The 15,755-nt window shown below is 48.2% G+C and overlaps 5 protein-coding genes across 5 annotated transcripts; 2 read left to right on the top strand and 3 right to left on the bottom strand.

Annotated features, from left to right (window-relative positions):
- Positions 1-1,641: 1,641 nt before the first annotated feature.
- Positions 1,642-4,484, top strand: ASPWEDRAFT_106016 (COPI-interacting protein CEX1; the record flags this gene model as incomplete). The annotated part of the gene is made up of 9 exons (XM_040827781.1): positions 1,642-1,764; positions 1,840-1,977; positions 2,066-2,176; positions 2,241-2,387; positions 2,437-2,810; positions 2,867-3,161; positions 3,222-3,425; positions 3,481-3,653; positions 3,713-4,484. 9 exons carry the CDS (start codon positions 1,642-1,644, stop codon positions 4,482-4,484), a joined length of 2,337 nt encoding a protein of 778 aa, XP_040692400.1.
- A 664-nt stretch (positions 4,485-5,148) lies between these two features.
- On the top strand, positions 5,149-7,224 carry ASPWEDRAFT_80095 (uncharacterized protein; the record flags this gene model as incomplete). Its single annotated transcript, XM_040839558.1, has 1 exon — positions 5,149-7,224. A coding segment is annotated over one exon (2,076 nt), but the record flags the coding sequence as incomplete, so codon positions are not given.
- A 645-nt stretch (positions 7,225-7,869) lies between these two features.
- Positions 7,870-8,679, bottom strand: ASPWEDRAFT_103931 (peptide alpha-N-acetyltransferase complex A subunit ARD1; the record flags this gene model as incomplete). Its single annotated transcript, XM_040827607.1, has 2 exons — positions 7,870-8,252; positions 8,310-8,679. 2 exons carry the CDS (start codon positions 8,677-8,679, stop codon positions 7,870-7,872), a joined length of 753 nt encoding a protein of 250 aa, XP_040692398.1.
- Positions 8,680-8,993: 314 nt separating this feature from the next.
- Positions 8,994-10,004, bottom strand: ASPWEDRAFT_36397 (NAD(P)-dependent oxidoreductase). The gene is made up of 2 exons (XM_040834446.1): positions 9,951-10,004; positions 8,994-9,905 (listed from the first exon to the last, which is right to left on the bottom strand). Exons 1-2 carry the CDS (start codon positions 9,990-9,992, stop codon positions 9,033-9,035), a joined length of 915 nt encoding a protein of 304 aa, XP_040692397.1. The 5' UTR covers positions 9,993-10,004; the 3' UTR covers positions 8,994-9,032.
- A 3,801-nt stretch (positions 10,005-13,805) lies between these two features.
- On the bottom strand, positions 13,806-14,671 carry ASPWEDRAFT_735332 (uncharacterized protein; the record flags this gene model as incomplete). Its single annotated transcript, XM_040839344.1, has 1 exon — positions 13,806-14,671. One exon carries the CDS (start codon positions 14,669-14,671, stop codon positions 13,874-13,876), a length of 798 nt encoding a protein of 265 aa, XP_040692396.1. The 3' UTR covers positions 13,806-13,873.
- Between the last annotated feature and the right edge of the window lie 1,084 nt (positions 14,672-15,755).

Here is a 15,755-nt window from a genome sequence, read left to right as displayed (position 1 = left end):
CTCGCAACGTGATAAAATGCGGTTGGGCAGCTGGCAGGTTGTGTTAGGGTCGTTCCCAGAGGGTTTATGATGGGGTGTTACTGAAAAGGGTGGTATATGGCGAAGGTTGGGATTTGAAACGATTGATTGCTAGTGATGTTGAATGGCAGAAATAAATGGCAAGATATATTCTTGTAAGAGATATGAGCATTCAGTAATTCTACATGGTACTATAAACAACAAACAGGGCCTCCCCAGAAGGAATTCAAGTTTCTATAGTCATGAGTTAGCCACAGGTTCAACTCAGAGAACAACCATTCAGGTTATAGTGAGGCGTAGTCAACATCTCCTCAGGTCTTTTCAGTTTATATTTGGTCTTCATTCGAACCAAAAAAGTCGAAGCCAGCCGCGGTACTTTGTTTCCCCCAATTCAGTCCAAACACAAGCAGACCAACTGCCATCGCAAATGCGACAACCGAAAAGCACCAAATCCGCCCCTTCAAACCGGACAAAGCAACAAGTTCCCCCATTCTCCAAATTCTCCGTCTCTATCCCAGTCCTACCTCCCTCGATCTCTTTTCCATTCCAGCAGTATATCAACGGGGAGATAGACAGAACGCCCACTACAACCCTCAGTCCATGTCCGCCGCAGCCATTAGTTCCTGATATTCCTCATAGAAGCAAAGCGGACGCAGGAACCCCAAATTGCGGCGTGGCTAATATGGAATATTGTTTTTGCTATACATATGGCTCTCCAAGATCCGTAAAGCCGTGAATCTTGCGACTAGGACCCTTTTTGCCTTTCAAAGCCATGTGCCTGCGTGACCAGGAAGGGAAAAGAGACGAGGGAACAGAAAAGGAATATCCACTTCGAACCGGAAAAAGAAAAGTCCCCACCGTTCTGAACGACATGAATGAGGGATCCGACGGGTTTCGGGACGAGATGATGCTTTTTGGTTTGGACGAATAGGGGGAGTTCCTTCGGCGAGGCGACGCGTTTCGAGGTTCACGCGGTCTGACCTTTTACCAGTGTCACATCATAGGAGATTTTCGTTGACTTGGACTGTGGTGTAGAAGGTGAAAGGGGGTGTAATATGGGGGAAGCGTTACCTATGATCGTAGATGTAGCTCAGGTCGTGGAGGTAGTAGGTTTGTTTGTAGGGTAGAGAAAACTAAAGATAAGCAGTAAACAGTTAGTCGCGTACGTACGATTTGAGAATAAACATTATAATTCCAATGAAGATATTCATAAAGCCAAAGAAACCTCTAGCATCGTGTGGAAGACAGGCGTTCTCTGCAGGTGTGGGTGTTGGCAAGAAGAGACGAAAACGAAGCAAAAGAGCTCGACAAGAACTGCGGAGCTGGCAGGCGGCCCTAAACCGCATCGGGGCGGGGTACCGGCGGCCAGCCATAGGGGAAGTTCGGCCAGGTTGACAATCATCTGTCTTTCTCTGGACAACGACATTATCGAAGCTGGGGGGCTATTGTCCAAGCTTATGTTAATTCCTTGAAATAAGGTTCACCAAACACGATCTCACGAAATCTCTCACTCGTGCTGAGTGCCCGCGGGTTGTGTGGTGCTGTTTCTTGCCCCCACCATAAGAGCCAGCGATTCCTCAAATTATTGCATGCCCCAAGTAACGATACGAATCGCGTGTCACCATGGACTTTCTCAAATCCGCCGTCGCGTCTGCAATTGCCAAAGGGAGCTCATTCCCTTACTCTCTTGGAGACCGAGTCGACATCGACGATTCGATCTGGACACTTCACAATGCTACAAAACGGGTACGTTGGTGCAGGCTGAGACATTTTGGAAGGGGAAGCGCAGAGGCTGACAGAATTCATCTTGGACGTTTATAGGAAGACGGATCGTCCTGCAGCATATTCACCTTCGATATAGCCTCGAACAAATCCCGTTTACCACTTGCGAAGAACGCCGTTCGAAAGTCGCGGACTCTTAGACACCCGGGGGTAATCAAAGTATTGGACACTATTGAGGTATATTGACACCGTCTGATGGAATAAATGGCCGTGACATGCTTTGCGGTCACCTTTTTGCATACGCGCGAGTGCTTACAAGGCATAGACGGAGGCCAATATATATATCGTGACCGAACGGGTGGCTCCCCTCTCTTGGAATGTGAGGCGGAGGAGTCTGAATGAGGAAACAGCAAAATGGGGACTGTATACGGTAGCGGTATGTTTTCTGCAATCATTCCCGTCTACTCTATGAAAGCTAATGCCAGTGAACGGCTATATAGTCCACGCTCAAGTTTATCAACGAAGATGCCGCGTCTGTCCATGGTGTTGTGAGAGCATCATCGGTATTTACAAGTGAAAGTGGCGAATGGAAACTTGGGGGCTTTGAAGTGCTGAGTTCAATGAATGATGAGAATGCAGTTATATACGTGAGTCCGCTGCCATCAATTTCTAGAGAGTGTGCTGATTTGAATGCAGACATACGGCAGTATTGTACCCGATTCTGCACGATTTACTCCCCCCGAGGTACTAAACGGTGGCTGGGACACCATCAAGCGCCATCCACTATCAGCGATCGATGCCTACGGACTTGGGATTTTAATCATCGAGGTCTTCAACGGCAGCTTCTCCGGAGGAAATCAGGTTGGCAAAACAACTAATATACCACCGAGCATGCAGCAGAGCTACAAGCGCCTCTGTACAGCCAATCCTAAAATTCGTCTCAGCCCCGCGCATTTCGTAGAACAAGGAAAGAAAAACGGCGGCTTCTTCAATACACCATTGATCCGATTGACGGATGACATCGACAGTCTCGGCCTCAAGAACGAGGCTGAGCGAGAAGAATTCATCAAGTATGCTCCCCTTCTTGGTTTTTATACATATTGTACGGAATACTCATTTGGAACAGCGAACTAGATGACCTTTCCGAGGATTTCCCTGAGGATTACTTCAAGATGAAGGTGCTTCCAGAGTTGTTAAAATCGGTCGAATTTGGTGGTGGTGGTCCTAAAGTGCTCGGGGCTATCTTGAAGATCGGGGCCAAACTGACCCAGGAGGAGTACAACTCCAAGCTAACACCTGTAGTTGTTCGCTTGTTCGGAAATCCCGATCGAGCATTGAGGGTTTGCTTGCTGGATAACCTGCCTTTGATGATTGACAACCTCACACAAAAGGTCGTCAATGACCGCATCTTCCCTCAAATGGTAAGTCTCCACAAGCTGTGTTTTTTTTTTTTTTTTTGGCCGAATACTCATACTCTTTAGACCTCTGGATTTACCGATGTCGCACCTGTTGTTCGAGAACAAACAGTGAAGGCTGTGCTGGTAGTCATAGGCAAATTGAATGACCGGACCATCAACGGAGAACTGCTCAAGTTCCTGGCACGAACCGCTAACGACGAGCAACCGGGAATTCGCACAAATACAACCATTTGCTTGGGCAAGATTGCCAAGAATCTTGGGCAAGGCGTAAGTAAAGAATACTTTTTGATATTGGAATCAGGGAGCTGACATCGGTTTAAAGTCACGATCCAAGGTTCTTGTCGCGGCCTTTTCGAGATCGGTCCGAGATCCATTTGTTCACGCACGTAATGCCGGGTTGCTTGCTTTGAGCGCAACGATCGAATTCTTTACTGAAGAGGATTGCGCAGTCAGGGTGATTCCCGCCATCTGCCCAGCGCTTCTTGATAAAGAAAAGTAAGCCAAGTCTCGATTTCACCGTCCTTATATTGCGGCATATCTAACCAGACGAATAGGATGGTCCGGGACCAAGCGAACAAGGCACTCGATCTTTATCTCCAACGTATTCGAAAATTCAGCAGCACTATGGCCGACACGGCTTTACCATCTTCAAGCGCCCAGGACAGCACCGGGGATGCCCGGATTGGAACATCAAACGATAACTCTTGGGCGGGATGGGCAATCTCCTCGTTCACTAATAAAATTACAACGGCTAATGGAGAAATTCAATCGACTTCCAATGGCACCAAGCCAGTCGAGGCAGAGGCCGCACGCTCTGCATCTGTTCCTCGCCCAGTCAAGTCGTCCCCGTCAACACAGTTGGATTTGCCAAAACAGACTTTGCGACCTACACCTCAGCCCCTCAATCGCTCATTATCTGACCGACCCGCCCCTGCGCCTAAAGAACCGGCGGACGATTTTGCAGACGATGCTTTTGATGCCTGGGGCGAAATGGACGATGAAGACGAAGACGACCCTTTTAGCGCTGCGACAAGCACAAAACCTTCCACTGATCTCGCTCCGGCATCTAAACCGGCTCAAGCTCCATATGATGACGGCGGTGAACCCGATTTCGCTGGGTGGCTAGCTGCCCAATCCAAGGCTAAGGCAAAGAAGCCATTGCCAAAAGGGTTGAGCAAGACTCCTAGCACCACCAGCGCCGCTTCTCGAACTGTAGGGGCTGCCAGCACGAGCAAACCGAAGACTGTTGTAGCGCCGGCCAAAAAGATCGATACAAAACCCAAGGATGAGGATGAGGATGATGGATGGGGAGATGCTTGGGATTAATGGGAATTGTGCTGTTTTGTCTATTTATTTCTTGACATTGGAGGCGGGGAGTTCGGGAGCTCTGCATATATCATGTGGCCAGTTTGACTGTTGATGTTTTTGATACCATGGCTTTTTTGGCGGTAGAATAGACTTTGCACTGATATTGAATTTTTCGTATATTAAGTACGGCATCAGATCTTTATTGTATTCTATTCTATTCTATTATCTTCTTTTCGACGATACTCGAAAGCCGAAACTTGATGCTTTATCGATAGCCGGTCAGCGGGCCTTATCGAACTGCCGGGAACCAATCAGCGACCGGGACGAGCGGTTCCCCGTGATCCCCAACGCTCCTCCACCGCCGTCTTTCTTCATTCATCGTCAGCGTCCTGCCCGTGGGCTGCTTTGATTATCCTCGGCTGTAAATGTGCCATTTCAGATATTTTTAATGGGTACGCTAGCTGTATCTCCCCTTCTTAAGCCGTGTCACTGGTTGACTGACAGTTTGGCCGTTCAGACAGCGTCTAGGCGATCATAATCCTGCTGCCTTCCCCGACATCATCCTGCGTGCACCGGGGAGGCTAGATGTTATCTAATCGCTTCTCAGGGATGCATGATCACTGATCAGCGTCATATACATCTTAATTACTGAGCCTCTCCCCCTTGTCGATTGTTTTCCGTGATGGATTCCGATGAGGCGCCTCCTCCGCCATACTCTGCTGTCGACCCATTGGTCGGCGAGAACAATGGTAGGAATACCAACCAAGCGTCATCGACGGACCCCCAGCGGTCTTCCCTTCAGCTCCGCGGCGGAAATGCACCGTTACGAGATATATTTTCCAGGAGTGGCGCAAGTTCCGTTTCTGATGAGCCCATGCCCGACAATTTCGTTTCTGCTGCCGCTTATTTCACAGAGCGACCACCCAGCGTCCATGACGAGCGGAGCATCCTCCATCACCACTTGACCATATACCCGCGGAGTCAGTCAAAGGATTTTCCGCGTCGACCTCGCTGTTGGAGTTCACGAAGGGAGGAGATAATTCAGCAGGACTGGGATATGTTCCTGAGATATCTTTTCCCTCCACATCTCGGGCTCGCGGCTTCATCTGGACATCTTCCCCGTCAGTTGAGAGCACAAATACAGCGGGATCGAAAGGATCGTCCACAGGAAACAGACGAGCAGCGCAAAATGCGGATTGCTGCTGTGATTGAGGAATGGAATCAGTACTTCTTTGAGCCTCGTGCAACTCGCATTGTGTTCGTCTACGTAACGGACCCCAAAAATGCGCCATCATCACCTCTTTGTCCCAAGTGTTATCCTGCTGCAACGCAATCTACACAGGAAACCCAACAGCCGCAGGCTCTTGAGGTCGCTGGAGGCCGACAGTCCACGCTCCCAAACTTGCCGCCGGTCCCGGGTCAGCCTGTGGTGCCCCAAGCAAGCGCTGGTGGATATTATCCTGGGACTTATGCGTTTCCGAATACTCCCGCTCCTCCTACTCCTGTTCTCCCTGTTGTTCCTGTCACACATACACCATATGGCCCTCCCGCATTCTATCATCACCCGAATCCTTCCGCGCCGCCCCCTCCTGCATATCCGCCTCACCAACCCTATCCATGGGGATGGAATAATGCGCCATATTATCAGCCTCAAAGCACGGCGCCGTCCAAAGGTGGGCCACTCGGCTGGTTCTCTCAACTGGCCTCCCAGGCCCAAAAGTACGGCGAACGTATTACCGAACAAGCCCAGCAGTATGGGGATCAGATTAGCGCACAAGCTCAGTATTATGGACGACAGGTTGAAGAACAGGCCGTGGCTCATGGTCGCTGGATCGAGCAACAAGCTGGCTTTCATGGAAAGAAAGTCGAAGACCCCTATGCAGGTGTGGTCAATCGGCCCCAGGGGAACTGGGCTGTGAACGATCCACGCTACCAGGCTTACTATGCAAATTACTACAACTACCACTATCCCAATCAAAATCAAAATCAAAACCAAAATCAACAAGTCAGCGGTGTGATAACCGCTCCCACTGAAACTAACACCGCCACCGCTCTCACCACCACCAATAACAACAATCGAAGCTTAATCACTCCCCCTCAAAATCAACGTCCTCGAAGATCTTCTGTTGATTCTACATCTTCTGAATCATCTCTTACATCCATTGATTCAATTTCTACGACTTCTGATCTGAGCTCTTCCGACCTTGCTACGGTTCGTGCGCAGCTCGTATCATTAAACGACCGCCATGACCGTGAGCTGTATGAGGCGGCAGTGGGCCTTCGGCGACAGCTTGATGTCTTGCAAGAGTCCCGACGCCAGGCACGTATATCTGGGCGTGGATCGTCTTGGGGTAATGGATGGGGAAATTACCCGCAAAACCATGGATATGGACGTGGTAGCTGGGGGCGATGGGAATCGCCACAACAGCAGCAACGGAGCTGGGCCGAAAAGCGAGCTATGAAGGAGGAGATGCGAAGCACCAAGAAAGCCTTCAAGGACGTAATACGTCGTGCACGGGAGGAACAACGTGAGCAGCGACGAAGTCGGCGAGCTCGTCGGCGCCAGGAACGCCGGTCAAGGCAGACACAAAGAGAAGAAACACCGCAAGAGCTGCCTCTGGAACAACGCTTGGAGAACTTGGAGTTGGATAGGAATGGTGATAATCCTTCCACCGTTCGATCATCGGCGTCGTTTCCTTCCACTGCGCGGTCCGTCTCTAGCTCCGAAGTTAGTGACATCAGTTCCATCAGCACACCAAGTCCTGCATCTTCACATGTAAATGTCAGAGACACTGCCCGTGCCAGTCTCGATGAGGATAAATCGAGCAAAGACATGCGAAAGCAAGCAAATGAGCAGCAGAAGCAGGCAGAAAAGAAGCGCAGAGACGAGGATAAGGCAGATGGGTAGCTTTAGCCTTGCCCATGGAACAGTGACCACCGGGCAATCATTGATTCGACAAATTCTTAAGGCTTCATGACGGGCTAAGGCATTGAGGAAAAATGTGAAGCGAAAAGGCGAGCCTTATCAAAGATATTGCTGAGTAGGACCCGGTGGTATGATCCTATTTCATTTTTTCTTCATTTCGTTGATTATATCTTTTGTTCTCGTGAGATATATTGGCGATATGGGCGGTTTTCATGATGTTATGACATTGCATTCTCATATACATATTTGGCGGCGTACAGGTCGAACGTTGCATAAGGATTGTTTTCTATTTTATCGTATATTTATTCGAGATTGATATCTTAGTTTTTTTTCGCATGTCTCGTATGTATCTAAACATGAGTATAGCTAGTTTTCTATCGGGTGCTCTCCTGGAGCAACCGATTCTATCATTGTATCGCCGTGGCATGAAATATTATCGGTCAGAATATAGAGGTCTATGACCTACGAATTCACACCCTATTGAGGTGCCGACTCATTCCGTTCAACCAAATCGCCAACACCCAAGCCCCGGCCGACCTTGACGCGAACCATCTTGTCACCTTCCTTCTCCTTGTCCTCGCTCTTGCCCAACTCTCCAACCTCGTCACCCTCGTCAGCCTCCTTGTCGTCACTCTTTGCACGTTCCTTGTCCTGTTTCTCGATTTCCTTCCAGTTCAGCCACATCTTGGAGAGGTCCATGTGCATGGCGTAGGCATCCTCGCCGTCAGCATAGTACTTGCTCTCGACCTTCTCGACCTCGAAGCCCAGTGTGTCACGGTAAAGGCGCAGGGCGGCAGTGTTGGAAACACGAACGTGCAGGGAGACAAAGTGAGCGCGGTGAGATTCGGCCATGGCACGTTCTAACTCTTAGCAATCTGATACTTCAGTTGGGTGGGGAGGATAGAAGAAAAACGTACGACTCATTCTCATCAAACGCTCAGCAATTCCCAATCTCCGGTGTGTCCTCATCACACTCAAACTGGTAATATGCCCATGCTGCACTCCATCGGTCGGCTCCTCCTCCATCTTCGCCAACACATACCCCACCACTTTGGGGTACTCTCCGGCGACGGACGCCGACCCCGCGCCGTCACTGGCGGTGTTTTTCGCATACCCATTCCGGGGCCGCACGACGGCGACAAAGCTCAGCTGGGGCCAGGTGAGGGCATGGTAGAGGTAGTATTTCAGGAAGTAGTTTTCGGGGAGGTTGGTGATGTTGCAGGTTTGGATGGAGGGGAGGAGGTCGATGTACGAGGGGTACGAGGAGAGGGGGACGATGTCGACCATTTTGGATTTTCTTGGCGGGATCTGGTTTTTAATTTTTTTGATTCCCTCGTTTTCAGTTGGTGGTCCCCGGGTTGGTCTGCTTCAATTGAGGGATTCGCAATTGGCGATAACGAATTGCTAGCAATCTTGAGTGCGGAGCGGAGATCAAATGATGATGAGATGGAAATCATGTGGTCTGCGCTAACCCGATTTAGCTTGCTTCCTCAGGCACGTATTTATTTGCGTCCAACTTTCAACTCATTAATCTCCATCACCTTGAGATCTTCTATAGGGGATGGTTATGGGAATTACAGATAGAGTTACTGATTGAATTCATGAAGCGCAGTAATTACTCAGGCTTATTAACAAGGAGTTCAAGCATCGTTCTCAAACTTCAGCCCAGCTTCCTGTCTCACAGCACCATAAACACCAGCCACATCACCCCGAGCACCCATGTGCTCCTTGACTTGAGCCATATGAGCATCAACAACTTCAACGCCCTTCATGGTAGCCCCAACCGACTTAGCCATGTCAAGAGCATGACGAGCATCCTTCCGGGACAGATCAACAGCGAAAAGCGGCTCAGCACGCTTGTGGTAATCACCACTACGCATGCGGTTGGCATAAGCAACATAGGGACCGGGAAAGACAGCTTCGATAAAACCCTGGAGTGCATCAGTTCCCAAACCCGATTTCTCTGCCACGACTAGACCCTCGGCGATGGTCTCCACCATTTGCAGGACGAAAGTGTTGCCCATGATCTTCAGCTGGGACGCCTTGGAGGGCTGCTCGTCGCTGAAGTCAATTACAGCCTTGGAGATGACGCCTGTGGTGTAAGGCTTGACTTGGTCAATGGCTTCCTTGGCACCGGCAAGAACGCAAATAACCTGTCCTGCCTCTGCCATAGCGGGGGCGCCAAAGACTGGGGAGGCGACAAAGGACGCGCCGCGCTGTTGGATACTGGCAGCGATTGAGGTGGTAGTGTTGGGGTGGATTGTCGAGCAGTCGACGAACAGTTTGCCCTTGACGTTCTCAGTCAGGGCAGCGGAGATGGTCTCCTGGATTGCTGTGTCATCACCGACACAGGTGAAGATGATATCAGCCTTTGAGACGGCATCCTGGATGGACGATGCGACGGTGGTGTTTGCATTCTGCGAGGCAAAGGTATTGGCGCGAGAGATTGTTCGGTTGAAGATAATCAATGGGGAGCTGAGGGGTCCTTTGGCAGCCAAATTTTTGGCCATGCCCTAGAATTGTTAGAAGAGATTATTTCAAGAAGGTTTATAACGTACTCGGCCCATGTTTCCCAGTCCAATCCAAGCAACTTGAGCCATTGTGAGTGGTAGTTGATTATAGTGGTGGTGGATATATATTTAATCAAACCGACGGTTTAACAACGGATGAAGACGTAATGAAGATGAAAAAAGCCCATGAGAGGCACAAATCACGAATTTATAACTTTCTAACCATTCTACCGGAATGCTTACCAACCACGAAAACACGACATCCAAATGTCTCCGTAAAGTCCGTGGCGTTACTAGAAAACATTTCTATATCGAATCCGGAAATGGTTTAGACTCCGCTGGTGCTGATCTCCACTCTGTGGCTCCGAGGTTAATCCTACATACACAAAAGGGTGCATGCTATAACAGGGAGGAAAATATCAGCTGGAAGTAACTAGAAGAAGGGATGATTGCTTAGAAATCGCGAATAAAAGTAATATATTGTTTTGATTGAAAGATTCATCGTGGGATGAGGGTGGACGGTGGATTGCTGGACACGGTCTAGTGCTCTTGTTTGGGAATAGGGCTGTTTACCTAGACAAGTCGAAGAAAATTGACTGTGTTTGATATTCTCCCTTCACAGAGTCTTGGCTGCTGACTGCTCCAGAGGGCCAAGATAAGTACATTCGCCATCCCGAAGGGATCTCGGTGCTAGGATTGCTTTGTTTGAAGAGGCAGGTAAAGAAGGCAGTAAGTCGTTATACCCTGTTGGATGATAAAATTTAGTCATTGCAGATGTCTTTTCACTGGGAATGGAGAGTACAATTGGCATTCGTGAAGGATTCCTTTGGTAGCTATCTGGATTGACGCATCTAAATGCGGCATATCTAGATTCTGGTCAAGTCATTCTGTCGAGGTAGCTGTAGTTGATTGTAAGGCTTTTTCTTATTTTTACTCAGTGCTGTTCTTTGATGGTAAAAATAAGATGCAACTACTTTTGCACCCCGCAGTCTGTTGAGTGGCTGCTGTATTCGGGGGAGGTTTCTCCTCCCCCGAAGAGACAAGACCCCTCAACGCAGCGGAAAACTGAACCTCTTTTCCATCACTCTGACACACTCGTGTCCTTTAACTATGGAGCACTTTCTTCGAATTTTCTCTTTGATCAACCTCGAAATGAGCCACAGTCACGCCGGAAATGCTGACTGAGAGAGCCCCGATGCTCACTGCAGAGCAGTTCAGCTCAACACTGTTGGCTGGTCTTCTGGACCAGCCTGATGTACTCCGCCAGTGCGGAACTTGTTTGCGTGGTTGTAGGTGTAAATCAATGGTGAATACAAGCACACTGAACAGCTGACATACACTCAACTTCGTCCAGGACTCCTTCTTCCCACGCTGCTATGCTCGTTCTTCTCTTCTTGTATAGCCCATCTGTGCGGGCCGTGTCGTGGCTATTTTTTTCGTTGCGTTAGAGGTTCTTGTCGCGCTGGTTTCTCTCGTTATGTTGGTGAACATAGTCCCCCTGGTCAGCGATAAGGGAGTGGCAATACTCAGCACGCATAGAGGAGGAAGGGAGAAGGAGACAGGAATATAACGATAGGCAGAGAGAGGAAGAGTCCCGTCTGAGGGAAGAGGAGCCCCGGCGCCAAAGGCAAAGGGGAAAGCGAAAGCAGAGACGAAAGAAGAGAAGCCAGGGAGCAATGATGTCCCAACGAAGCCAATATGAGGTTGGAACAGGGATCGAACTCTCTAGCTGAATATGTTGAAGTGCGAGAATTGTTCCATGTTATCACTGGAAGATACCCACTTGATCATTGTCCGTGAAACCCCCAATACACAGTGATACTTAAAAGACTGAGTATGTCAAGTATAAACCATTTGAATGCAACATCTAAACCGCATAGTATACCAAGAAGAGGCATACTCGCGCTCGAGGTGATAAAATTGCCTAGAATCAAACAACATCCATCCCCTCCTCCGCCTGACTCGCAACTATCCTCCTCCCTTTTTGCTCAAGAGGCCACGAAAAGGTCATACAGAAAGTTTCAACGCATCATGTCCCCTGCGCGTTTACATACAATCGAGACAGATTCAAATGGAAATACCGGCGCTTCCCGGCGAATACATGAAGACTTATATACGATAGATCAAGCAAGAGTAATTAGGATGTGTGAAGCGACGAAAGGCCATTAGACAGTTTTGAATTGAAGTATCCAATGCTGCATATCTGATTCATCAAAACCCTGTCGAGAGCCAGTTGCATTGGACCAGGATCAACAGTGATATCATTGGCTAAATATACTATATGATATAATTCCGTGTTTCCATTCTCCCAATTTATCCCTTTCTTTCTTCGAAAACGTTGGAGAAAAAAAAAAGAAGATAACCCCCTATTTGTGACAGCCTATTGTCCTTTGGAGTGGTTAGCTCAAGTATTCTAAGGTAGCTGGAGGTTTTCTGGGTGCATAATTGGCATACATAAGTGTCTCAAGTCTCAGCTGTGCCTTGGGAGTTTCACCAATCTTGATGAAGGTGGGTACCTTCCAGCCATTTCCCGGCTGCCGACTCGATGCAGCTGAGGCCACATAAAGGGCTTGTCTCTTGTGGCGCTCTTTCTCGTGTTGCCTCTGCTTCTATTTCCTTTTTGTTTGTGTTGCTACTCGAAGGTCGGCGAGATTAGCCAGAAGGCCAGAACGACTGGAGGAGACGGGGGGTGCGGAGGGCGTGTTTGCTCTTGGGACAAACCCGAGGACGTTAGCTATCCAGCACGCATGTATCTAGCAGTAATTGATACTCACAGTCATTCGAAGAAGACTATCAGGCGGAGATAAGAGCAGAAAGATGATAAGGACAAGCACGTAGTCAACTGTTGATCAGTGAGCATTGGGCATTTTTCTGCCAGCATTTTAACAAATATAGATAATGATGACAATTATAACCACCTAGCCAATTACTTTCAGTTGCTCGAGGCTGAGATCAGCCAGCTTTCAGTGGCATTTGATGGCGAGACGGAGATGAGGTTTCAAATTCCCGTCGTTCATTATCGTCCTGTCGGTAGGTACAGGATAAATCTGGGATATAAAGTCCCGATGGCCATCGTTGAAGTAGTATGTCGTTGTATAAACCGCTGAAGGTAGGAAATTCGATTCTGGCTCCATGAGAGCTTCTATTTGATGCCAGCTCCTGTAGTCTTCAGCGTATCTTAAACTCATTTGTCTGAGCTGTAGCCGTTGTATCAATCAGTCTTTGCAATGATATTGCTCGTTTTTGAGGCTGATAAAAAGAGAAAGCTCAAAGTAAGCTGTTTTCGTGTTTAAGTAGACGAGGATTGAGGGGAAGTGAAGGGAAAACTTCACTCTGGCTGCGTTTGGGGAGCCTTCCGCCTGTCTGGGAAGGTGAAACTCGCTAGTGAAGGGAACATTCGACAACTGCACATAAGGCAACCACTATAGCCGTGATTTGAATGGCCACCTTAGAGCACCCAAAGACAGCGCTTTGTATTTGAGGATATCATATATTTAAGAGAAGAATATCATTGTTTCCTATGGGGGAACTTGGAACTAGAATCTGTAGGTTTAAGGGTCCTGCCGTATTATTATTATTATTATTTTTTTTTTTTTTTTAGTTTAGATAAAAATGCCAAACATGATGCTATGTACACAGCTATTATTGTGGTGATCTATGGTATGCAGAGAGAGCTACGGTAGGTCATAGAGTGTTAGTCCCGCCTATAGTGCATCGGTATATCGCCATCCCTGCCCGATGGATGGTTGTGGTAGTATTGTTAGACTAGAAATGAGCCGATGAAAATTAATTAGCATTTACAAAGCGCTAGAAGCAAACTAGATAGTCTTGAATTGAAGTATACAATGCGGAATAGCAACTCATCCTGTTCAGGAGACCTTGACCTGATCTTGACCTTGGCCTGCGAGCTTCGAGAGGCTAAAATACGAGCTTCTCGCTCCTCGCTTGACACGAGACAGCCTGACGGAGGCTCAATCGAGTTCCCAGTTTTCTGTCTGCTTTGATTCCTCTCCCATTACCTCTTCGGGAAGGCGAAACCCTCTCCGCTGGATACAGCAGCCACACTCAACTGTGCAATGCACCACTCCACGGCCTGCCGCAGCCCCCCTTTCACCTTTCATATCTCTACGGGGCTTCTCACAGCACCCACATTCTGCAAAGCAACAGCCAAACCGCATCATGCACTCGAGTTCACCACTGTTTTTGAAGGGATGGCTCAGGGAGATCATTGGGTAATCCCGCACCCAGGCGGGCTCATCTCTATATAAACGGTATGAATCAGCGAGGTTTTGAGCATTCACACCCATCTGTATCCATATCCTGTCAATCTCCTTGTTTGTCTCCTCCAAAGCCTCATCGTGGTTTGAGCTGTCTGATGGTATATATTGCTTATCGCGTAGATACAAATCCCGCTGCAACAGCGCATCGAATGTCTTTGTGTAGTCATGAATAAGCGCCATTATTTCTCTTTGCTTCTCCTTGTCCTGGTCGGATGTAAAGGCGTCTGCGAGACATCGCACGATGTATCGACGTTTTCTGTATGAGTTTCGGTGGCAGTATAACTCCAAATCCCAGAGTACAGAGCGACCTTTTCTGTGGGCGACTTGAACACATAGAGCAAGGATAGTCGCGACAAGGGCGTGGAATAGGAGCGATGTTATTGGAATTTGGAAAATACTGGTTACTGTCATGAAGGCGACAATGAAGGCGAGATTCCACATTGTGCTATCGTTAGTAGTAGCAAGGAGTGATGAGTTGAGATAGAACATTTCTGTCTTTTCAGCTGGGATGTTCTTCCTACAGTTGCCTGGAGTTTTGTTGTCGTTGTCATTCTGACGGGTAGATGGACTGGGTAGATTATTAAGCCCTAGGGCTAATTGAAAATATGCGAGGTTATAGAACGATAATTCAAATAACGACCGTAACTATCCAAGGAATAGGAAGCGCGTCATAGTTTGATAGCTCTCACTCAAATAAATAGTATGATTCTCTGCCAAACTATCTGATTATAATAGTTTCATCATATAAATGGAAATGAAGTCCTACCGATCAACGACTGAATTATGCTCGAACAGCCCAGTCCTTGCGTATCCCCTGACGCAACTTCGAAAACCAACATTTCCCCTTCTAGGGAACGACACAAGAGAGTCAAGAGTCTACCACTTCTCCCTAATGAGGATGCAGTTGACAGGCCCACCGGAATTTAGGTTGCGGGTACTCCACCCATCCGGGCCAATAGATAGGGGCATAAAAGCATGCGGGGAGGTGGGGCCCGAAGCTGTCCTCTCCAGGTTTAGAAACAACTGAAACTATTTCGTAGCTGACCTTCTGGAGTTAAGAATAAAATTATTTCATCAAATATCTCCATACAGTATCTCCCCTGTGAATCGGATATCATTACCTGTAACAGCATACATATGGAAGGTCTATTCCGAGGCGGACGTTAGCTGGCTTTGCATATATATCTAGAAGGTAGAAATTGTTATAGAAATTAGGCTACCTGATAATCCTCTACAGAAACCGTTTCATATTCGACCATTGGCAAACGATGATCTCCAGCGCTTAGTAGATCGTTTCTTCTAAACAAGAATAAAGCCCGTCTGTCGTTGTTGAGGATAACGACCCCCAAGTCAAGTGGGGTATAAGACGTTTTACCTAGATGCAGCCAACGAACAACTCATCCCGACGCCAGTCACACAAAACAGTATTATCTCCTAGTAATCCCATCCACGGGGTGGCAAACTGGCAATGGTACTCATTTCGGACTGACTTTCACCGAACCAACCGAACTGATCGGCACATCGCAAGAACGACTCTACACATCCCGACTGACCTGACCTCGACATGAACGTG

This window comes from Aspergillus wentii (genome assembly GCF_001890725.1).
Source record: "Aspergillus wentii DTO 134E9 unplaced genomic scaffold ASPWEscaffold_2, whole genome shotgun sequence".
Classification (NCBI taxonomy): Eukaryota; Fungi; Ascomycota; class Eurotiomycetes; order Eurotiales; family Aspergillaceae; genus Aspergillus; species Aspergillus wentii.
The sequence above is the reverse complement of the archived record's forward strand: the minus strand, read 5'-3'. Positions and strand labels throughout refer to the sequence as shown.